The 24,515-nt window shown below is 49.0% G+C and overlaps 1 protein-coding gene across 3 annotated transcripts in view; it reads left to right on the forward strand.

Moving 5' to 3' along the window:
- ralgps2 (Ral GEF with PH domain and SH3 binding motif 2) overlaps window positions 1-24,515 on the forward strand; it is a 677,925-nt gene that overhangs the window by 503,722 nt on the left and 149,688 nt on the right. For all 3 annotated transcript variants that reach the window (XM_072511682.1, XM_072511681.1, XM_072511683.1), the window contains exons 10-12: window positions 4,039-4,176; window positions 4,266-4,356; window positions 18,866-18,933. In XM_072511682.1, coding sequence (XP_072367783.1) covers window positions 4,039-4,176; window positions 4,266-4,356; window positions 18,866-18,933 — 297 coding nt within the window. The remainder of the gene's footprint in view (window positions 1-4,038; window positions 4,177-4,265; window positions 4,357-18,865; window positions 18,934-24,515) is intronic.

Raw genomic sequence — 24,515 nt, forward strand, 5'->3', positions numbered from 1 at the left:
TGTCCTTGTACACCAGTTACTGAAAGCAAGCTAGCAGCTATGTCCCCCTGCTGTTTGCACTTGCGATTGAGCCGTTGGCCATCGCATTAAGAAGTTTGTGAGCATGGAAAGGAATAGTGCGGGGGGATAGAACATAGGGTGTCCTTGTATGCCGACGACTTGCTGTTATATGTGTCGGAACCAAGTGTGTCGATAGGGGGAATATTGGAGCTACTGCGGGTGTTTGGATCTTTCTCGGGGTACAAGCTGAACCTAGACAAGAGTGAGTATTTTGTGGTGTCTCAGCCGGGGGTGGGGGCAGGGGTGGGGGAGCTGCCATTCGGTAGGGCAGGGACTCACTTAAGGTATCTAGGGGTGCAGGTTGCCCGGGAGTGGGGAGGCTTCGCAGGTACAACATCTCTCGTTTGGTGGGGAGTGTGAAAGCCAATCTGGCAAGGTGGGATGGTCTCCCTCTGTCACTGGCGGGTCGGGTACAGGCGGTTAAAATGAATGTGTTGCCGCGATTTCTGTTTATTTTTCAATGCCTACCGATTTTCCTGCCAAAGGCTTTTTTCAGGGAGATTGAGGGAAGGTGGCCAGAGTTAGAAAGGTGCTGCTACAGAGGGGAAGACAGGCAGGGGGTTTGGGTCTTCCGAACCTGATGTACTACTACTGGGCGGCGAATGTGGAGAAGGTGCGGAGCTGGGTCAGAGGGGTTGATTCCCAGTGGGTCAGAATGGAGGAGAGTTTGTTCAGGGAGTCGGGATTGAAAGCACTAGCAACAGCGCCGCTCCCGATAGCTCCGGGGAAATACTCAGGGAGTCCGGTAATAATAGCTTCATTGAAAATCTGGAGGCAGTTTCACCAACACTTCGGGTTGGGGGCAGGGTCAAGGGAAATTCCGATTCGGAGGAACCACAGATTTGAGCCAGGGAGGTGGGATAGAAATTTCCAGACATGGGAAGAGAAGGGGATTAAGACGCTAAAAGATTTGTTTCTTAAGGGTCGTTTTTGCAGGATTGAAGGAGCTGGAAGCGAAGTATGGGCTGGAGCAGGGAGAAATGTTTAGATCCATGCAGGTTCGAGATTTTGCCAGAAAGGAGATACAGAGCTTCCCGGAGGAACCGTCCTCCACATTGCTGGAGGAGGTGCTGACGACAAGGGGACTGGAGAAGAGGGTAGTGTCAGCGGTGTACGGAGCTATTTTGGAAGAGGAAAAGGCACCACTGCAAGGGATCAAAGCAAAGTGGAAGGAAGAGTTGGGGGAGGTCATAGAGGAGGGGGTCTGGTGTGAGGTGCTCCGGAGAGTAAAATGCCTCCACCTCATGTGCGAGGTTGGGCTGATACAACTGAAGGTGGTATACAGAGCACACCTCACGAGGGCGAGGATGAGCCGATTCTTTGAAGGAGTAGAAGATGTGTGTGAATGTTGCAGGGGGCCCCCGCTAATCACATTCATGTGTTTTGGTCCTGTCCAAAGCTAGAGGATTACTGGAAGGAGATTTTAGGGTAATTTCCAAGGTGGTGCATGTGAAACTGGACCCGGGTCCCCGGGAGGCCATATTCGGGGTATCGGACCAGCCAGGGTTGGAAACGGGTGCTGAGGCAGATATCGTAGCCTTCGCCTCTTTTATCGCCCGAAGGCAGATCCTGTTGGGATGGAGAGCAGCCTCTCCACCCTGTGCCCTGGCGTGGCGGGGGGACCTGTTGGAATTCTGGACTCTTAAGAAGGTTAAGTTTGAACTGAGGGGAAGGACGGAGGGGTTCTCCAAGTCATGGGCATTATCATTATGCACTTTCAAGAACTGGATAACATCGAACATTAGTTGGGGGGGATGGGTGGGAGGGTTGGGGGGAGAGGGGCTGTGTGTATTAAGGGTGACTATGGGTAATCCCTAATTCCTTTTTGTCATTTGTTTGTGTAAACATGCGGGCTAATGTTTGGGGGTGGTGGGAGGATGGGATCGTTGTTATTGTTATGGGGATTGACATATTTGTTGCTGATTATTGTTTATTGTTAGCGTAAATTTGGGAGAAAATGTGAAAAAGGAGGAGAATAAAAATATTTTTTTTAAAATAAAGCAAGCATGCAGGTGCAACAATCAGTCAGCAAGGCAAATGGTATGTTGGCCTTCATTGCAAGAGGGGTTGAGTACAGGAGCAAGGATGTCTTACTGCAGCCATACAGGGCATTGGTGAGACCACATCTGGAGTATTGTATGCAGTTTTGGTCTCGTTCTATAAGAAAGGATGTATTTGCCATAGCGGGAGTGCAGCAGAGGTTCACCATACTGATGCCTGGGATGGCAGGACTTTCATATGAGGAGAGATTGGGTAAACTGGGCCTGTATTCACTGGAATTTAGAAGGATGCGAGGAGATCTCAAATGAATAAAACTGACAGAGCTGGACAGACTGGATGCAGGGATGTTGCTTCCTCTGGCTGGAGGTCTAGAGCAAGGGATCACAGTGTCAGGATACAGGATAGGCCATTTAGGAGTGAAATGAGAAGAAACCTCTTTACTCAGAGGGTGGTGAACCTGTGGAATTGTCTACCATGGTCGGCTGTGAAGGTCAATTCACGGAATATGTTTAAGAAGGAAATTTCTTGACAATAAAGACATCACGGTGTATGGGGAGAGCATGGGAGTATGGCATTGAGATAGAGGATCAATTATTATCATATTGACTGATGGAATAGGCTTGAACTGCTTATTGGTTCTGTGTTTCTATGGAAGTAATTTCGGAGTCGCTTTGTTGTCCTTTTTTGGGGGAATCTGTCTCCACTTTATTTTTCTTGAATGGAATTGAGAACATTGTGAATTGCCTTTGAGTCTATTGTTCTGGTAACCTATAGAACTATTTCCTGGTTTTCGATCACTAACATGGGTGTGATAATGACTTGACTGACAGTATAGGACTGACAACCCAGTCATCTGTTCAGTTGCACAAGGCTGATTGTGAAAATAAATTCAATAAATGAAACAATTGCAATAAAATTGCTGTGTAATCTGTAAAACAATAGATTGTTTTAACAGCCAAACTAATTCATTAGTGTTCTTTCAGAGAAATAAACTTGGCACGTCCACCTCGCCATATTACTGTCAACAGTTAACTTCCTATAAAATTACCTTGCAAACTTGCTGTATTGTTTAGCCGATTGTTTCCAGAAGGCTACCACCATCATCTACCATCATGGGTAATAAATCCAACCCCACAAGTATCTCCTCTATCTTTAAAAAATGATTCAGTCAGTCAGTGAAGAAAATTTGACCATGCAATCATCTTTTGGTGCCAAGTGCTGCAAGGAAGTTCACAGAATCACAGAATTGTTGCAGCGCAGAGGGAGGCCATTCAGCCCATCGAGTCTGCACCGACCCTCCAAATGAGCATTATGACTTAGTGCCATTCCCCTGCCTTTTCCCTATAACCCTGCACATTGTTTGTATTCAAATAATCATCTAATGCCCTCTTGAATGCTTTGATTGAACCTACCTCCACCATTCTTCCAGCTGGAGCATTTCAGACCTGAACCACTCGCTGTGTGAACAAGTTTTTTCGCACATCATATTTGCTTCTTTTGCAAACCACTTTAAATCTGTCCCTCCGTTTTTTTTATTCCTGTACAAGCGGGGCCAGTTTTTCTCTATCTACCCTGTCCATTCCCCTCATGATTTTGCAAATCTCTATCAAATCTTCTCTTAGCCGCCTTCTGTCCAAGGAGAACAGTCCCAACCTCTCCAATCTATCTTCATAACTGAAGTTTCTCATCCCTGGAACCATTTGTGTGCACCTCTTCTGCACTCAGTCAAATGCATTCACATGCTTCCTACGGTGTAATGCACAGAACTGTGATGATCGGGTATTTAGATATTTCAAAATAGTTACTGAAGAAGTCTTCCAATGCATAAAATGTGTAGTTTTTCACCAGTCTATTTTGAACTGTAATATTTTACTTTGTATATGAATCAATTCCCTAATTTTTGCAACATTTCATTCTTTTAAAGATATCACAATTTTTAGATCATCATGCTTTTCTTTTATCTTTTATGTTTTACAGGCATTTATTTGTCTGACTTGACGTACATTGACTCAGCATACCCATCCACACACAGCATCATTGAGAGTGAACAAAGATCAAATCTAATGAACAATATTTTGAGAATCATTTCAGATCTTCAGCAGTCCTGTGATTATGGTAAGTAAACATAGTCCTAATTTTAATCCCCTCAAATAGATACTAAACTAGATGAATATTCCCTCTTTGATGCAATTTATTTTCTTTAGATATTCCTCTGCTTCCTCATGTTCAGAAATATTTGAACTCGGCGAGATATATTGAAGAACTTCAGAAATTTGTTGAAGATGATAATTACAAGTAGGTTTCCTTTTTTAAAAATCTTTTTCCATAAGTTCTTAACACAATTACATGTGATGGTGCTTTTTGTGTTCAATAGAATTAAAATATTTTAAAACAAATCTTTCTGACTTCACTCTGTAGCTTGCAATGAAATACTTGAATGCTCAAATTCTTCTTGAACAGAGTAGAAATTGAACACTGAAGCATTAAATCCAACTAACGCAGCCAGCATTATCCAATGCACATACATTCTGCCAACTGCATTTAAGGCCATATATCTTCTTACAGTTGTCAAGCTGCACAGCTTTCTGCTGCATATTCGTTTTTTCTGATCAACAAACATGCCATCCTACACAGGGAAACGCCTAAGCCACAGTTCCTTTGAAAACTTGGTCCCATGTAAATGGGATGCTTTCCCTCTTCTTTTGGTTACAAACTAGGTGTTAGTCTTGGTTCAGTTTATAACACCCATCTCCAAATGATTGTAGCTCAAGCCCCATTTCAGAATTTTTAGCACATCTGTGCAGTACTAAGGCAGTGTTGGAGGTGCAGTCTTTTGGATGAGACATTAAAACAAGGCCCCAGATGCTCTCAAATGATCATGAAGGATGCCTTGGCAGCATTTGAAGCAAAGCAACAGATTTTTCCCACTGTCGTGCTAAACATTTAATCTCCAACCAACAACTAAAGCAGATGACTGTCATTTATCTAATTGCTGTCTGTAGAAGCTTACTGTGTGCAAATTGTCTGCTGTGTTTCCTACATTACAAAACAGTGATGACACTTACTTCACTGACTCTAAAACATTTAGGGATATCCTCAGCTTGCAAAATGTGCTATATAAATGGAAATTTTTCTTTCTTTATCCTCACAGGAAAAAGGTTTCTGTTGTCATTTGCCATTGAGACCTAGCACGTAAGAAGATCTTTCTTCTGTCCAGTCACATTCAGGTTCTGATGATAGCATTGACCAGATTTGAGATCTGCAACAATTGTAGTTGGATCATTTCTGATGATTAACATTCATATTTTATTTGCATTGTTTAGCAAGGCCTCACTATTTATAGATCACTAAACTCTGCTGCAATTGTGCATTGTGGAGTTTAGGATCATGGAGTGTTGACTTCAGTCCGTTAATCATCCCTCGCATTTCGCACAGATGCCTGGAACAGTCACCTGACTAAAGATATTCCTTTGAGAATTTAACTGAAGAAAGGCTCTGCTCCATTTCCTCAGATAAGCAAGATCTAACTTTGCATTTGTAAGGACTTGTACAATTTACTACAGTGATTATATTTTTTAGTAGCCAAAGTAAGTGGGACCTCTGTTGAGGCCCAAGGCAAATTCTCAGAGACTTTGAAGAGGATGGATACACCAAGACACATTTGATGGATGCTATTACTGTATCATCTTACAGTTAAAATGGAACACACTAAGAATTGTGACACAAAGAGATTGTTTCTTTGGCTTAGATTAGTCTGTGTTCAAATATTTATGTGTGTGCACCTTTTTTGAAGTTCTGATCATCTTTCCTCCCCCAACCCGGAATGGACCATCATGAACCATTATTGTGGTTGACTCTCTAATGCACTCTGAATGGGCAATTAGAGATGGGCAATAAATGCCCAGTGATGGCCACATCTAATGAATGAATAAAAAAAACTAAAATGGGGTTGGGAAAGTTCCGATTTGTTTAATTTTCTCACAACAAAGTATGAACATTTGAGGTAAAATCTATTCATATCCATAATTGTAAAATCAAAGTATTTGTCAAATAATTATTAATCACCCGAATCTGAGCTTGCTAAATAATACCAGATTCATTTGAATCTTGTGCCAAATTTAATTAATCTTAGATTATTGCTGTCTTGCTCTTATCTCAGCTTGGAAAAGTACTATTTGATGGTAGCTGCACCCTTCTCATCCACTCCATCTTAAAATGCTGCCATCATTGATTCTATACCCTAAGCTGGCTGGAGTGGCTGGCTGGCGAGAATAGAAGAAGTGCCAATGACAGCGCCCTTAAACTCGTTCCTCGACACGAGGCTTCCTCCATCCACTCCACACCGACCTCTTCCCCCACTGCCCACTTCTTGACCTTCTCAACGTTTGACGTCCAGTAATAATCGAGCCGAACCGCAACTTCATCTGCCCCTCTCCAAAACGCCCTCCTGATCCCTGCCAGAAAAACTCCGAGGTAATCCTATTGATCCGACCAGAAAGAAATTTGGTCATGAAAATCGGGAGATTTTGGAAGACAAACAGAAGCTTCGGCAGCACCTTGACTGTCTGGACCCTTCCAGCCAATGACAGTGGCAAACATCCCACCTCTTAAAATTCTCCTTCACCCCCTCCACCAGATTCGCCAATTTCAGCTTATGCATCACACATATCCCCAGATATCGGAAACTCGTCCCGACCAGCCAAAACAGCAACTTCTCCAAACCCTTCCCCCACATCCACGCATTGACCGGGAATACCTCGCTTTTCCCCATGCTGAGTTTATACCCCAAGTACGAGCCAAACTTCCACAATATTCCCATGACATTATCGAAGCTCGCAACCGGGTTGGTAATATATAGCAAAAGGTCATCCACATATAGGATGCTCCACACTAACCTGCACATCTTTGGACTGTGGGAGGAAACCGGAACACCCGGAGGAAACCCACGCACACATGGGGAGAACGTGCAGACTCCGCACAGACAGTGACCCAAGCCGGGAATCGAACCTGGGACCCTGGAGCTGTGAAGCAATTGTGCTAACCACTATTCTTCTTATTATCCTTATTCTTTTTTAAAATGAGCGAAATTGAAGCCTGAGATAACATGGGCGGCAGCTCCCTTCCAACCAACTGACTCATTATACATCTCTACCAGTAGGGGTCCCAATTCCATGATGAACTTTTTATAAAACTCTGCTAGGAACCCATCCGGACCCAGGGCCTTCCGGACTGCATCAACCCGTGCATCCCATTACTTCCTCCAACCCAATCGGGGCACCCAACCCTTGCACCTTCCATTCCTCGACCACCGGTAACTACAATCCATCCAAAAACCCACCTCATACCTTTGTCCTCCACCAGAGGCTCCAAGCTGTACAGCTTACGGTAAAATACCTTAAATACCCCGTTTACCTCCCCTGACTCAGTGATCACATTATCACCCCCCCCACCCCCCAATATTTCATCCAACAAGTCTCTCTCGCCGCCACCTGTCGCTTCAACTGATACTCAAGCATCCTGCTGGCTTTTCCCCCCCATGTTCATACATCACCCCCTGCCTGACCAATATATAGCAAAAGGTCATCCGCATATAGGATGCTCCATTCCCCCCCCCCCCCCCCCCCCCAACCCCTTTCCACATGCAAGTCCACCAGATGCGGCACATGGGCAGAGACCACGATCCCAACCACCCCCGCCAGCAACCTCTTATCCAGCACAAAAAAATTGATCAGGGAATACACCCGATGAACTTGCGAAAAGAACAAGAATTCCTTTGCTGTCGGCCTCCCAAATCGCCATGGCTCCTCCCATTTGCTCCATAAATCCCAAAGTTCCCTCGCTATTGCCGACACCTTCAGGGATCTGGGACACAGCCGATCTAACTTTAGATCCAAAACAGTACTGAAATCCACACTACCCCCCACCACCACCAACACCACGGGTTCCCCCTCCAGCCTCCCGCTCACCATCACAAATCTGCCCCCTAGGATCCCTAACAATACTACCAGCCAAAAACAACATCCTCCTACTCACCAGCACCGCTACCTCCTCATCTTCATATCCAACCTGAATGAAACACCTGCCCCACCCATCCTTTCCTCAACCTCATTTGATCTGCAACTTTTAAATGAGTCTCTTGCATGAACACCATGTCCGCCTTCAAGCTCTTTAATTGCGCAATGACGCAGTATCTCTTGATTGGTCCATTCAGGGCCCTGACATTCCAGATGATCAGCCTGTTGGAGGGCTCCAGGCCCCCCCACCCCGTTCAGCCATTTCCACTAATTAATGAGCTCCTCCAGGTCTATGTCCCACCCATCTCCCGGGCCTCCTCAAGACGATTGTCACCATTCCCCTTACCCAACTGCACCACACCAACACCTTCCACATCAGCAACCCATCCGTTCTCCCAACTCATCCCCCAAACCAAACACTAAATGTCCCACTATCCCCCCCACAGCCACAAACAAAGAAAGTAAGAAGTCTTACAACACCAGGTTAAAGTCCAACAGGTTTGTTTCAAATCACTAGCTTTCGGAGCACTGCTCCTTCCTCAGGTGAATGAAGAGGAAGGAGCAGTTGTCCAAAAGCTAGTGTTTGAAACAAACCTGTTGGACTTTAACCTGGTGTTGTAAGACGTCTTTTTACTGTGCTCACCCCAGTCCAACGCCGGCATCTCCATATCATGACAAACAAAGAAAACCATCCCCTCCCAAGCATCCCGGCCCTCTTCCACTTCTATCCACCACTCTACCCCGCACTTTGCTTCCATTAACTATCCTACCTGCTAGCAGGGTGACCCCCTCGGCGACCGCTTCTTCCCCACCAAAACCTCGTGTGTCTCTCTTTCCCCCCCCCCACCTCCAAAATGTTGCCCACCAAAACCCCACATGTTAATATACATCAAACATTGCTTCCAACGCTGGGAGGATAAGAAGTTACAATAATTCACAGTTCTACCTTAACATAGATAACTAACTAAACCCAGTGGGTATTATAAACAAAGCCAAACATAATAACCCAACACAAACATAAACAGTTCCCCTCCCTCCCTGAGTACAGCACCTTCAATCTGCTTCACAGGTGTATCCACCCAATTCCCAATGTTCTCATAAGTCTTCCAATCCATGGTCCCTACGGAACTTGTTCGCCTCTTCCGGCGTGCCAAAATAATGTCCCTGTCCCTCAAATGTGACCCACAAAAGAGCAGGATACAGTACCCCGGACCACACTTTATTCATGAATATGGCTGCCTTGACCCTATTGAACATGGCCTGCCGCTTGGCCAGCTCTGCGCCCAAGTCCTGGTAGACACAAAAAGGTCTAGCAGCACAATGATTGCCCTCGGCAGATTTCCAGAGTTTGGTTTTCTCCTCAGCAACCTGTCCACTTCAGGAGGTCAGTCAAAGATCACCAGCTCATTGAACATCGGAGCTACGTATTTCGTGGCCTGCATCCCTTAGATCCCTCCAGGCAGCCCTACAATCCTGATATTCTGCTTCCTGGAGCGATTCTCCAAGTCGTCCACCTTCTCCCACAACTTCTTCTGGCCCTCCGCCATCATCAGCATTTCAGTCTCTAGTGAGGCCAAATAGTCCTCGTGGTCAGCCATTGATTCCTCCACTTTCAGGAGCGACGCATTCTATGCCTCTAGCCTTGCTCTATTCACTCTAGGGTAGCCCAGATCGGCTCTGCCACCTTAGCCAAGTCTTCTGAGGCCACCTTCCTCTTTTGCTGGAATTTAGCAGTCAGAAACTCCACCCGTTGCTCTGGTGTCCATTGTGTGGGCAACAACGCCACAGAGCTCTCCCCATCCTTTTCTCTGTCGCACCTTGAGAGTCCTCCTGGTTTGACTGTTGCCCTTTACTCTTTGCACTCCTCGTTTGGTTGGGCTTAGACATTGCCTGCCGAAGGAGACTCACTAGTTCTCACTGTTCCTTCATTTTCAACCTGCATAACACCCCGCAAAACGGGCAAAAAGGACCGAAAAATCAAACCTCGGGCAGGAGCCACCTAAAGTGCGACCACTCACTCCACCACCGGAAATCCCCTATTTGGCTCATTTTAATCGGGGGCTGATTGGCTAGGACATGAAAGCATTTGACAGACTATCACGTAAAAGGCTGGTAAACAAAACTGAAGCTCGTGGAATAGAAAGGTCAGTGTCAGCTTGGATACAAAGTTGCCTGAAGGACAGAAAACAGTGAGTCGTGGTAAATATATATATTTTTTAATACTGTAGAGCTTTTGCATTCTTTCAAGGGATGATGGCATCCCTGGCAAGGCTAACATTTGTTGCCCAAACCTTAATTGCCTTTGAGTAGGTGCTGGTAAGCCACCTTGTTGAACTCCCTCTTGGGGCAATGTTTCCTGAGGTTCAGTGTTAGGACCACTGCTTTTTTGATTTATAATTTACTTGAATGATGGAATACTGACTAAAATTTTAAAATTTGCCGATTGTACAAAACTTGTAGGAATGCCAATAAGTGAGGTGATGCCAATTGACAGGACATAAATCGGTTAACAGAATGGGCAGACAAGATGGAACTTAATACAGAGAAGGTGATGTATTTTGGCAGAAGTAAGAGGGAGAGGCAATATAGACTTAATGGCATATTTAAAAATATTGTGCAGGGACAAACCACCCTGTGGGTTCGTGTGCACAGATCTTTGGAGGTGATGGGACATCTAGGACAGTAGTTAATAAATCAGATGGGATCTTGGGCTTAATAAATAAGAGTTGTTGAGCATAAAAGCAAGGAGCATATGCTGAATCTTTATAAAGCTCTGGTCAGGCCAAATCGAGTATTGCATCCAGTTTTAGTCATTTATTCCAGGAGGGATGTGGAGGTTGTTTCAAAAGTATGGAGGAGATTTATGGAATTTAGTCACAAGGTTGGGCTGGAGAAGCCGGGTTGGTTTTTCTATCCCATTTAGCACGGTAATAGTGCCACACAATGTGATAGAGGGTATCCTCAATGTGAAGACAGGACTTTTATCTCCACAAGGACTGTGCGGTGGTCACTTCTACCGATACTGTTATGGACTGGATGTACAAGATTATGACAACTTTGGATAAAGTAAACAAAGTTGCTTCTATTAACTTAATCGTACAAGGGCCAGGGAACAAGGATTTAAGGTTTTGAGCTAAATATACAATATGCGAGGAAGAACATTTTTTAGCAGCAATTGGGTAATGACCTGGAACACACTGCCTATAAAGGTGATGGAAGCAGAGACTATGGCCGAAATTCTCCGGCCGTTAGGATTCTCTTTTCCCACTGGCAGTGCACCCCTGGAAATCCCATTGACAGGCGGCGGGAAGAGAGAATCCTGCCGCCAGCAAACGGCACACTGCTGAGAAGCACATGGAAATTGAACGACACTTGAAGGAAAGAAACATGACGGGTTGCATGAATAGACTAAGGGACTGGAACTGACAAAATTGTTGTACAGAGAGCTGGCACGATCTCAAAGGGCTGATTGGCCTCCTTTTGTGCCATTGTAATGCTATGATAACTCCTGCTGCTCTTTGAAATAGTGCCTTAGGATCTTTTACGTCCACCAGAGAGTGCAATGTTTAATGTCTCATTAATCAGCACTCTCTCCATTTTCCTTTCCACATCGTCTCCAAACAGTAAAAACTCAAGGAATCCTTTGTCGCTAAATTTGAGAGCATTCATTCAGCTGCCTCCGTCTCACGTATAGAAAGAATGTTACATTGGCTGCTTTTTATATAAATTATCTTTGCTTGAGCAAAGGTTTTTTGACTACCATCCTCGTGTTCTTTTTTTGACTCAGTGAAATGTAAAGGTTGTGTTCCGATTTCTTACTGTTATTCAGTATCAACCTTTATCAAGCAAAAGTGTGGTTCAGAAAAAATGGTTCAGAATTAAGCACTTTATACTTGGGACTTGGGGGGAAATAATTTAATGCGGTGACCCTAGCCTGCTGCAAAATTGTTGAAGGAACAATGCGGCTGGTGTTTTTGTCCTTTTTCTTTCCCATATATTCAGTTAAATGTGGATAATGAATTGCTGTTTAAGAATTTGTAAGAGTACACTACTCCAAATTTTTATCTATGGGGTGATGGCGGCAAGTTAGAAAATTGTGAAGATATATTTTCAGCAGATCTGTTTCTTAACTTTCCTGTGGAGGTGACAGATTCCTTTGGACTATCTGAGTGACAGACCTAAATTGTGAAATGATTGAATAAAGGGCTGCAGGGTTGGAAGGTTCCAATCTGTGCTAGTCTATCAGTGGAGTAGATGCCTACCACCTAAGTACACATCTCTTCACATGAAGACCTAGATTAACCAGTTGTTATATGCACATCTTCTACATGATAATGGATTTGAATATGTAGAATGTCAAATTACTGGCATAATGGATATGACTGGGACTTTGGACAGTAGCTACCAGAAAGCTTTGCTTCAAGGCCAGATGTGAAAACAGACATTCTTATTTCAAGCTTCCTGCTTTGGTTGACCAGGTGCCGGTGCCATTCTGAAACTCTGCTCCAATGAATTGTGAATATTGAGGGAGAGATTTACTGGCTGTTCACACTGGCGGGAATTTCTGGTCCCACGCTGACGCACGGGTTTCCCGGTGACGAGGGGTGCTGTCAATAGGAATGTTGACAATGACCGGATCGGTAGATCCGCCTCCGCCACTGAAAAACACGTGGCGGGGTGGTCGGTCAATTCTGCCCTGAGTGTCAGTGCTGCAGTCAGGAGGATAAAAATACAGGAAGACAAAACTCTCGCATTTTGTGCTCATGAGGACCAGCTGGTATCATAAATTAACCTGCTGAGAGGTTTACTAATGAACAACTTTTGATTTGATTTGATTTATTATTGTCACATGTATTGGCATACAGTGAAAAGTATTGTTTCTTGCATGCTATACAGACAATGCATACCGTACATAGGGAAGGAAGGAGAGACTGCAGAATGTAATGTTACAGTTATAGCAAGGTGTAGAGAAAAGATCAATTTCGTACAAGGTAGGTCCATTCAAAAGTGATGGCAGTAGGGAAGAATCTGTTCTTGAGTCGGTTGGTACGTGACCTCAAACTTTGGTATCTTTTTCCTGATGGAAGAAGGTGGAAGAGAGTATGTCCGGGGTGCGTGGGGTCCTTAATTATGCTGGCTGCCTTTCCGAAGTAGCGAGAATTGTAGACAGAGTCGATGGATGAGAGGCTGGTTTGTGTGATGGATTGGGCTACATTCACAACCTTTTGTAATTTCCTGCAGTCTTGGGCAGAGCAGGCTCCATACCAAGCTGTGATACAACCAGAAAGAATGCTTTCTATGGTGCATCTGTAGAAGTTGGTGAGAGTCGTAGGTGACATGCCAAATTTCCTTAGTCTTCTGAGAAAGTAGTCGGTGGTGGGCTTTCGTAACTATAGTGTCAGCATGGGGGGACCAGGATAGGTTGTTGGTGATCTGGACACCTAAAAACCTGAAGCTTTCGACCCTTTCTACTTCGTTCCCATTGATGTAGACAGGGGCATGTTCTCCACTACGCTTCCTGAAGTCGATGACAATATCCTTCATTTTGTTGACATTGAGGGAGAGATTATTGTTGTTGCACCAGTTCACCAGATTCCCTAGCTCATTCCTGTACTCTGTCTCGTCATTGTTTGAAATCCGACCCACTACTGTGGTGTCATCAGCAAATTTGAAAATCGAGTTGGAGGGGAATTTGGCCACACAGTCATAGGTGTACAAGGAGTAGGGGGCTGAGGACACAGCCTTGTGGGGCACCAGTGTTGAGGATGATCGTGGAGGAGGTGTTGTTGCCTATCCTTACTGATTGTGGCCTGTGGGTTAGAAAGTTCAGGATCCAGTCGCAGAGGGAGGAGCCAAGGCCAAGGCCAAGGAGTTTGGAGATGAGTTTCGTATGATAGTGTTGAATGCTGAGCTATAGGAGTCTGACATAGGTGTCTTTGTATCTATGTGTTCCAGGGTAGAGTGCAGGGCCAAGGAGATGGCGTCTGCTGTGGACCTTTTGCAGCGGTAGGCGAACTGTAGTGGATCAAGGCAATCCATGAGGCTGGGGTTGATTCGTGCCATGACTAACCTTTCAAAGCACTTCATGATGATGGATGTCAGAACCACTGGACGATAGTCATTAAGGCACGCTGCTTGGCTTTTTTTTGGTACAGGGATGTTGGTCGTCTTCTTGAAGCAGATAGGGACCTAAGATTGTTGTAAAGAGAGGTCGAAGATGTCTGCGAATATCCCCGCCAGCGGATCCGCGCAAGACCTGAGTGCCCGTCCGTGTACCCCAACCGGGCCAGTGACTTTCCGAGGGTTGACCTTCGAGAAGGCTGCTCTGACATCTGCAATGGTGATCTCAGATACAAGTTCATCCGAGGCTTCTGGGGTGGAGGGCTTACTCTCGCTGACCTTGTGTTCAAAGCGTGCAGAGAATGTGTTCTCATCAGGGAGGGGTGCATTGGAGCCGGTGATTTTACATGCCTTCATCTTGTAGCCCGTTATGTCTTGCAGACCTTGCCATAGTCGGCGGGTGTCCGTGTGGCTAGCCTGGGACTCGAGCTTGTTCCGGTACTGTCTTTTGGCATCTTTGATGAATCTCCTTAGATCATATCTGGCTTTCTTGTATAGGTCAGAGTCGCCTGACTTGAATGCCTGAGACCTAGACTTCAGCAAGCAGTGGATATCCCTGTTCATCCAGGGTTTCCGGTTGGGAAACACGCGGATTTGTTTCTTTGGCACACAGTCTTCTACACACTTACTGATGAAGTCAGTTACTGTAGCGTACTCGTTCAGGCTTGTCACAGTGTTTTTAAATACTGACCAGTCCACTGCTCTAAGCAGCCCCATAGGAGATCATGCGATTCCTCAGATCAACAATGCACAACTTTGTTTGACGGATTCTCCCGCTTCAGTTTTTGCTACTAGGCCGGGAGCAGGAGCACAGCCTTGTGGTCAGATTTGCCAAAGTGTGGGCGGGCGATAGAGAGGTAGGCATGTTTGATATTTGTGTAGCAGTGGTCCAGGATGTTTGGGCCTCTGGTGGAACAGTTGACGTGTTGGTGGTAATTTGGTAGTACGCTCTTGAGCTTGGCCTGATTGAAGTCACCAGCTACAATGAACAAGGCCTTGAGATGTTTCGTTTCAAGGTTATTTGTGGTGGTGAATATTTTGTCCAGTGCGATTTTCACGTTCGCATAGGTGGGATGTAAACTGCCGACAGGATAACGGAGCTGAACTCCCGCGGAATTCCCGCTACCTCGGAAAGGCAGCCAGCATAATTAAGGACCGCATGCACCCCGGACATACTCTCTTCCACCTTCTTCCGTCAGGAAAAAGGGGCGGCATTTTAGTGTCAGGTATTCTGGTCTGGGAGCAAAAACTCGCCAGTGTTGCGACATCTAGGCACCAGGAGGTGTTGATTAGGAGGCAGACCCCACCTCCCCTAACCTTGCCTGAGGCCGCCGTACAGTCCGTTTGGTGGATTGAGAAGCCCTCTGGTTGTAGGGCACAGTCAGGTGAAGAAGGAATGAGCCATGTCTCCGTGAAACAGAGCGCACAGCCGTCCTTCAGTTCTCTTTGAAAAGTGAGTCTGGCTTTAAGTTCGTCTAGTTTGTTTTCTAGAGATTGGACATTAGCAAGGAATAAGCTAGGCAGAGGGGCTTTGGGGCCGCGTTGTTTCACTCTCACCTGCAGGCCTGCACATTTCCCACGCTTCCTGGAGTTACGGCTTTTTAAGCCAAGGAGACTGTGAGAGTATGCGGTGTTAAGGGTATAGTTGTGTCCAATGAGGTTCTTCACTCTGGTCGTTGTGTGGATCAAGGATTTGTTGCCTTGCATGTGGTTCCTGCCTCTGAAAATTTTTGGGTTAGGATTAAGAGGCATCCCTTTGCGATCCAAGTGGCTCAAATAATATATGTGGTTCTGACATGAGAATTAGGAGAAATAATAAGATCACACCCACATGTATGAATTAAATATTATTAGATCAGACATACAAATCAAAATCCTATTCTGCTATGCACTCTGTAGTACCTACAATAAATGTTCTGAGCAGATTCAAAGAAAAGCCACAGTAGTTTAACACTTATGCACAAACACCTACCAATTTCCTTCTGACAAGGGGAAGGATCCCTTAAATATTCTTTTGAAGATGTGTCGGGTCACCTTAAATACTCTTTTGAAGATAAATTGGCCTTCCTTAACTATTCTTCTGATGATGGTTGGGATCCCTTTGAATGTCTAGTTCTGAGCATGGACAGATATTTTTCTGCAGGTTGAGTTTTGTTTCCTCTGTGAATGCCATTTTCCTTCCGATAATCGGTTCCCTTGGCTGAAACTCTCCTTCTATTAGCAGTCGTAATGTCTCCTAGTTGACTGCAGTTTTTGTTCTGGCTCCTTGACCACAGTTCTCACTGTGATTCTTGCCTGCAGTGGCAAAGTTACCTTTTCAGCTCCTTTTATATCTTTCTGCTTTCAATGCTGGACATTGTTACATCTCAATGGCCTCATTGACCTATCGTTAGCGTTGGATCATGATAACCAATGATAGATCACATTTTTGTTTAAAACTTATAATTAAAGCCGCATGGGACTATCCCTCTTAGACTTCCTGATAGTAAATTTCATCATGCGATGACTATGTTAAGAATTGATTGGTTGGACAAACCAAATCTCAACTGTCGAACTGCCATAATTTCTGGTAAAGATTGTTTATTGATGAAGTCCATTGAATTCGACATATCCTCATCAAGGTCTTATTTAAATAGGTATCTCTTTTAACTACACAATGACCTGCGTTTTCCACCTCTGTTTTCGGTGGGCGAGGATGGCAGCGAAAGTGGAAAATCCAGCGGCAAATCCCAAATGGCTTTCATGCTGGTTTGTCTCCGCCCCGTGCCAATGACATAATGGGGTTCCTGCTAGACAGTGACGGGAATCCCATTGCCATATGTTTTAATATTATTTGCAGGCATCCCTGATCATTACATTAGGATGATCGGTGAGGTTTACAACAGCTTTGTAAAATGGGAACCTGACAAACTGCGGTGCACCGAAACGTACAGCCCCAGGAAGGAGAGAATCCTGCCTAGGCAGTAACTGGGCACTGCCATCTGGCTGCTTCCGTTGGGAGATTTGGGGTTGGAGGGGGTTCTGGCAGTGGGGGGGGGGGGTGGGATTCCATGTCCTTTGGGGGGATTCTTTCAGTTATTTTTTAAAAGGTAACTGCCAACATAACATCATGGGACTCGCCTCCAGAATTTTCATTTTCAAAGCATTTAAAAATTTGTTGGAAAAAGCCAGCAGCGCAGCCGGCAGTCTGCATACCGCTTTACCCGCCAGAGACAATACTTTGACCATAAAACAGAAGACTTTGCCCAATGTCTATTGTTGCTTCTTGATAGTACCATCTGGTTATGCTCCTTTTAAACAGCCCAACAGATTTTTGATTTTTAAAATAAGCTTCCCCTTATCAACACTTGCCAAAGCATGCTGTTTGAATATCCACCTTGGGAAATTGTGTGCAAGAAATCGTACCTTCCTTATACGGGTACATGACTTAGTAGTTCAATATCTATACCATTCAGGTTTGAGTACTCTGGAATATTGGCAGATCTGTCTCTGGATAACCCACTTAGCTTCAGATAATATTGTAAACCAAGTGCCCTAGGAAATAAGGATCATCAAGCTGCAGGAATCTCCCAAATGGTTTGTACTGGTAGGCTTCTTGATTTTAACATTTCACTTTCAGCCAAAACCAGTGTCCAATTGAGGCCTTGCTGCACAAACCTGTACCTATATTCTCTGCACAGCGAAGGAGGACATTTCTCTATAAGTGGGGAATATGTAATCCATACTAGACAAACAAAACTTCTTATTTTGCAATTAACTTAGATGGAATTCTCGCAAGCATCCATTGGCAGGTTTGATGGTGAGTGTGGGGGGAGAATATGTAATATGTCGGGAAGTCCAGAAAGCGGTTCCATACCGGCGAGAATTTGCAGCGGGATTTGCAGCTGGTGCCCGCCATGTTGGAAAACCCGTCAGATGCCAGGGTGAACCTCATTTGCATCTCGGTGTGATGGAGAGGAAGGCCCAATTCTCTCTCTCTCTCCCCCCCCCCCCCCCCCCCCCCCCGCCACCGTCCCGTCCGAACCGACCAAGGCAGCCAGTTTCTCTGCAGTGCTAGCGGGGAAACACACCGGTACGTGGCATGCAGATGTCAGGACTCATCTGAATCTAGATGCTTATGGAATTTTGGATGGAAGCAGCCTGCAACCCTGGACTCTGGAACACCACAACAGTGGTTTGGGTATGCACCTGCAGGTGGACCTTCCAGATTCCATGTCCTTAGAGTGTTCTTCGATGTCCATCTTGGTTCTTGGGTGGTCCATCTTCCGGTTTCAGAGTATTCCAGAAGATCTATCCTCATTTTCCGGTGGTCCACTTTCTTTCTTCAATAGTGCATCAGTGATGTTGGGCACTGTTTCAATATGGCACTTGGACACGATGGCGGACTATGCCCCTCAAGGCCTGCCCCGCCACTGAAGACAACGTAAAATATCTGGGTGCATAACTAATGAGGTTGGGTCAGCCTCCACAGTGGGAAACACTTCATGTTGTTTTGTGCCATTGTCCATAATAATTGTGAAGATATACTGAACATAATGCAAATCAGTTGAATGATGAGACTGCCCATGACATCTAAAAGTAATAGTCATCAAAATAACAGGGATAAGCTAGATTTTTAGAGACTTATCTCCATTCTCTTCCCCTATATCTTATCCATCTTTTTCCTACAGACTCTCATTAAGAATTGAGCCTGGTACCAGCACACCTCAGTCCACTGCCTCAAGGGAGGATCTCGCAGGTAAGTGACCATCAGATAATTTGGCCTTTTAAGCATATTTCATCGAGTGTATTAAAAACTAATAGATCATGAATTTCAGTTTCCAAGGCTGCACAAGATTAAACCTTATCCTTCATCGTGTCGGTGTAAAACATATGCAGATACAATATAATAATTATTTATGAAAACTCACTATGAGGTGTTGGGTTCTGCATGGATCTGCAATTTGGATTTGCTGAGGCCATTCAAGGTAATGTTAACATTTTGTCACTCCCAGTATTCTGTGTCAGCATCTAACCTTGGGAAGCAAACCTAAGTTACCAACCTCTACAAAACAGTAAGCTACCGCATGGTGAGGATCTTTAATTTTATTTTCTCACTTGAATGATCAGTTGTCAGAATGTATTTTGACATTCAAATGCTTGAAACAGAAGTCTGTTGCAGAGCCTATTATTGGGTTAGTTCTTCAATGCCTCTTGAAAGACAAGTTTGTTTTACAGGTAGGACTTTATAATTTTGTGAATCAGCAAATTGGGCAACTAATGCCACACTTTGGGCGAAATTCTCCGTTATCGGCGGAAAGTCCGCCGATCGGCGCAAAAAACGGCGCAAATCCCACTTGCGCCACGTCATAAAAGTGGGCCGATAGTCTCCGGCCCGAAATGGGCTAGCAGCGACGTGACGGGATCCGCGCTTGCGCAGTGGTTCACGCCGTGCAGCATCATACGCGCTGCACGGCGTGACGGCTCATAAGGCCGCGCAGCTCCCCCCCCCCACCCGACCGGAACACCCGACCGCAACACCCGACTGGATGGCTGGCCGTCGCTCAACCCCGAGGTTCGAGTCACGCGATGTGGAGGCGCTCCTGGACGCGGTGGAGCAGAGGAGGGACGCCCTGTATCCCGGGCACGGCCGCAGAGTTGCCCCACGCCACAGCCGCGTCTGTGGAGGGAAGTGGCAGAGGCCGTCACCGCTGTGGCCCTAACACCACGGACAGGCACCCAGTGCCACAAGAAGGTGAACGACCTCGTCAGAGCAGGCAGGGTGAGCCTCCCCCATATCCCCCATATCCCCCCCTCCCCATATCCCCCCTCCCCCATATCCCCCATATCCCCCCTCCCCCATATCCCCCCTCCCCCATATCCCCCATATCTCCCCCTCCCCCATATCCCCCCTCCCCCATATCCCCCCCTCCCCCATATCCCCCCCTCCCCCATATCCCCCCTCCCCCATACCCCCCTCCCCCATATCCCCCCTCCCCCATATCCCCCCTCCCCCATATCCCACTCCCCCATATCCCCACTCCCCCATATCCCCACTCCCCCATATCCCCCCTCCCCCATATCCCCCCTCCCCCATATCCCCCCTCCCCCATATCCCCCCTCCCCCATATCCCCCCTCCCCCATATCCCCCCTCCCCCATATCCCCCCTCCCCCATATCCCCCCTCCCCCATATCCCCCCTCCCCCATATCCCCCCTCCCCATATCCCCCCTCCCCCATATCCCCCCCTCCCCCATATCCCCCCTCCCCCATATCCCCCCTCCCCCATATCCCCCCTCCCCCATATCCCCCCCTCCCCCATATCCCCCCTCCCCCATATCCCCCCTCCCCCATATCCCCCCTCCCCCATATCCCCCCTCCCCATATCCCCCTCCCCCATATCCCCCCTCCCCCATATCCCCAAGTGAATCCAGCCCTAACCTTAACCTCTGCAATGCACGCGGAACCGATGGCGTGCATTCATATACCTGCCTAACACTGTTGCCTTTTACCCCTGCCACCACACCCCCCCCCCCCCCCCCCCCCCACAGGAGAAGCGCGCACACAACAATAGGGAGCATGTGAGGACTGGAGGAGGGCCCGCTGATGAGAGGCCACTGACCGTACACGAGGAAAGGGCCCTGGAACTGGCTGGCGGACCTGAGGACCGGGAGGTTGCTGATGCAGAGGTCGGGGCCCCACGAGCAAGTGAGCCATCAACAGCCCGTCCCCATATCCCCCCTCCCCTATATCCCCCTCCCCCGTATCACCTGATCACTGCCTGATGTCTAACCATGCATGCTTCATTGTGTATCGCAGGACCAAACGTCCAGGCACCCATCCCCGCAGATGCACACCGCCCGCAGGATGCCCCTCGGAGACCACGGGAGACGGAGGGACCCGGACCCTCCAGCATGCGACGCCCGCAGGATGCCCCTCGCACACCACGGGAGACGGAGAGACCCGGACCCTCCAGCATGCGACGCCCGCAGGATGCCCCTCGGAGACCACGGGAGACGGAGAGACCTGGAGCAACAGGGAGACGACACCCCCGTCACGTGCGGGAGCGACCACCCAGCGATGAGGGGGGCAGCCACAGGCCCCCGTCACATCCGAGCCAGGACACCACTACCCAGGACACCACTATCCAGGACACCCCTACCCGGGACACCACTACCCAGGACACCCCTACCCGGGACACCACTACCCAGGACACCCCTACCCGGGACAGCACTACCCGGGACAGCACTACCCAGGACAGCACTACCCGGGACAGCACTACCCGGGACAGCACTACCCGGGACAGCACTACCCAGGACAGCACTACCCGGGACAGCCCTACCCGGGACAGCACTACCCGGGACAGCACTACCCAGGACAGCACTACCCGGGACAGCCCTACCCGGGACAGCACTACCCGGGACAGCACTACCCAGGACACCCCTACCCGGGAAGACGAAATACCGGACAGTGACTCAGAGTGGATGGGTGGAGACGAACCCCCACCCCAAAGTGCCATGGACTCAGAGTGGGACGAAGAGCACGACACAACGCCACTGCTGTCACCAACACCCTCCACCATCGCAGAAACACTCACCACGGTTGGGCACTTTAGTGATGAGGCGTCTGGTACACTCACTGGTGCGCACAACACAGCCGTCCCGGTACAGCAGGTGGAGGTAGGAGCAGCAGAGGGACCGGGCGGTCGGAGGGCAGCCCAGGCCAAGCGAACATCTGCCGCCCAGATGGATCCCGGGTTCCTGCAGTTACCACACCCACACATAGATCCGATGCAACCACCGACACGGAGACGAGCGAATAGGGTGACGGGTGGCTTGCGGCGGCTGCGGTCGCAGGTGGAGGAGTCCACCCGCGTCCAGGAGCTGGGAGTGGTCCCGGTCATGCGTGCCACCCAGGCTGACACCGCACGGGTGGCGTCCGCGGTGGAGGCAATGGGTGCGACGGTGTCAGACATGGGGAACGGTTTGCGAGGCCTGGGGCCTTCCGTGCAGGCGACGTCTGTGGCCCAGGAAATGGCTGCCCTCTCACAGGAGGCCATGAGCCAGTGCCAGCGCCAGATGGCAGAGGCGCTCAACGCCATAGCCCAGTCTCAGCAGGCCATGGCCCAGTCTCAGCAGGCCATAGCCCAGTCTCTGCAGGCCATGGCCCAGTCTCTGCAGGCCATGGCCCAGTCTCTGCAGGCCATGGCCCAGTCTCAGAAGGCCATCGCTGAGGGCATCGGCGCCAGTGGCCATGTGCGAGCCGGCGTCGCACTGTCACAGACAGGGTTCGACAACCCCCTGGGCTCCATGGCTGCAAACCTGCAGACCCCTGTCGATACCAGCACGGGCCTCCAGGACTGGCAGCGCCAGATGTCGGGGGCGCGTCGGATGGCCAGTCCGTTCGCATCCCCCACCCATGTAGAGGCCTGGGGGCCATCGGGCACCCCGAGGGAGGAGGAGGTGGTGTGGTCCGTCCCGGCTCCCTCTGTAGGGGAGGTCCCGGTACACCGCGACACCTCGGACTCCCCCCCTTCCGTCCCAGGTGCATCGGGTGGGCAACGGGCAGGACAGGCTGGCAGCTCGCCATCCCAGTCGCCCGGGCCGCAGCCTGGCCCATCTAGGCCAGGACGCCCCAGGAAACGGCCGCCAAAGGGATCCAGTGTCAGAGGGCAGGAATCACAGGAGTCCACCTCCAGTTCTGCTGTACCGTCTGGGGAACCACGTAGACGTAGTCAAAGGGCCCGTAAGGCCAAACAATTAGACACTGAGTAAGTTGGCACGGGTGCAGGGCACAGATGAGGTTTAGGGGCTAGGGCACGTGCATGAACTCCTTTGGTTATTAAAGTCAATGTTACACCTACCGAAGCTGCCTTTGTGCTCTGTCCAAAGTGTGCGGGCGTGTCATGTACGTTGAGCGCAAGTGTGTGTGTGACGGGTGGTCTTACCTCAGCCCCAGGTGAGTCTGCCCCCTTCCCCCTGGGCCGCCATCAACATCCCCCGGGCAGAGGACGGGACCGTGCGCTGCAGTGTCACAGCCGCATGCAGGGATGGTCCGGGTGGATGGTGGTACTGTGGCCATGGGTCAGACATAGTCCAACGATGTAGAGCCAGGAGCTCATCGGAGGCGGGTTGTCATCATCCTCCATGGCCTGCAATAGACACGCGTCCACCCGCAACTGGGTGAGCCCGGCCCGTTGTGCCGCCGGTGGATCGGCAATTGGGGGGGGGGGGGGTGGTGTGCATGCGGGTGGGGTGTGTGGGGTTGGGGAGGGGGGTGAGGGTGCTGGGTGGGTGGATGGGTGGGGGGTGGGGGTGGTCGGCTGTTGTCATGGTGTGCGGTCTGTGGCCATACTACCCGATTCCCACGCCCATCTAGTCAGTGAAGCGGGCATCTATCAGTCTGTCCCGTGCCCGCTGGGCCAGCTGGTAACGGTGGACAGCCACCCGCCTGTGTCTACCCCGTCTGCCCTGACCATTGCCCCCATCCCCCTCATCTGGGGAGGACTGGGCCTCTTCCTGCTGCTCCTCCACTCCGCCCTCCTCTGCCTGCGGCACATCGCCCCTCTGCTGGGCTATGTTGTGCAGGACGCAGCACACCACAATGATGCGGCCGACACTATCTGACCGATACTGGAGGGCGCCCCCAGAGAGGTCCAGGCACCTGAAACGCATCTTCAGCACGCCAAAGCACCTCTCGATCACTCCCCTTGTCGCTACATGGGCATCATTGTAGCGGTTCTCCGCCTCATTGCGTGGCCTCCGTATAGGCGTCATCAGCCACGATCGCAATGGGTAGCCCCTGTCGCCCAGCAACCAGCCCCTCAGCCGGGGATGGCGTCCCTCGTACATGCCGGGGATGGATGACCGCGACAACACGAATGAGTCGTGTACACTGCCTGGGTGACGGGCGCAGACGTGCAGGATCATCATGCGGTGGTCGCAGACCACCTGTACGTTCATTGAATAGGTCCCCTTCCTATTAGTGAACACGGCCCTGTTCTCTGCAGGTGGCCGCACGGCGACGTGCATCCCATCGATCGCGCCCTGGACCATGGGGAACCCGGCAACGGCAGAGAAGCCCACGGCCCGGGCATCTTGGCTGGCCCGGTCCACGGGGAAGCGGATGTAGCGGTGCGCCATGGCATAAAGGGCATCTGTCACTGCCCGGATGCACCGATGCACCGATGTCTGCGATATGCCGGACAGGTCCCCACTCGGTGCCTGGAATGACCCCGTTGCATAAAAGTTCAGGGCCACCGTAACCTTGACGGACACGGGGAGAGGGTGTCCCCCGCCAGTGCCACGCGGTGACAGGTGTGCCAGCAGGTGGCAGATGTGT

Source organism: Scyliorhinus torazame, chromosome 7, assembly GCF_047496885.1.
Source record: "Scyliorhinus torazame isolate Kashiwa2021f chromosome 7, sScyTor2.1, whole genome shotgun sequence".
NCBI classification, from domain to species: Eukaryota; Metazoa; Chordata; class Chondrichthyes; order Carcharhiniformes; family Scyliorhinidae; genus Scyliorhinus; species Scyliorhinus torazame.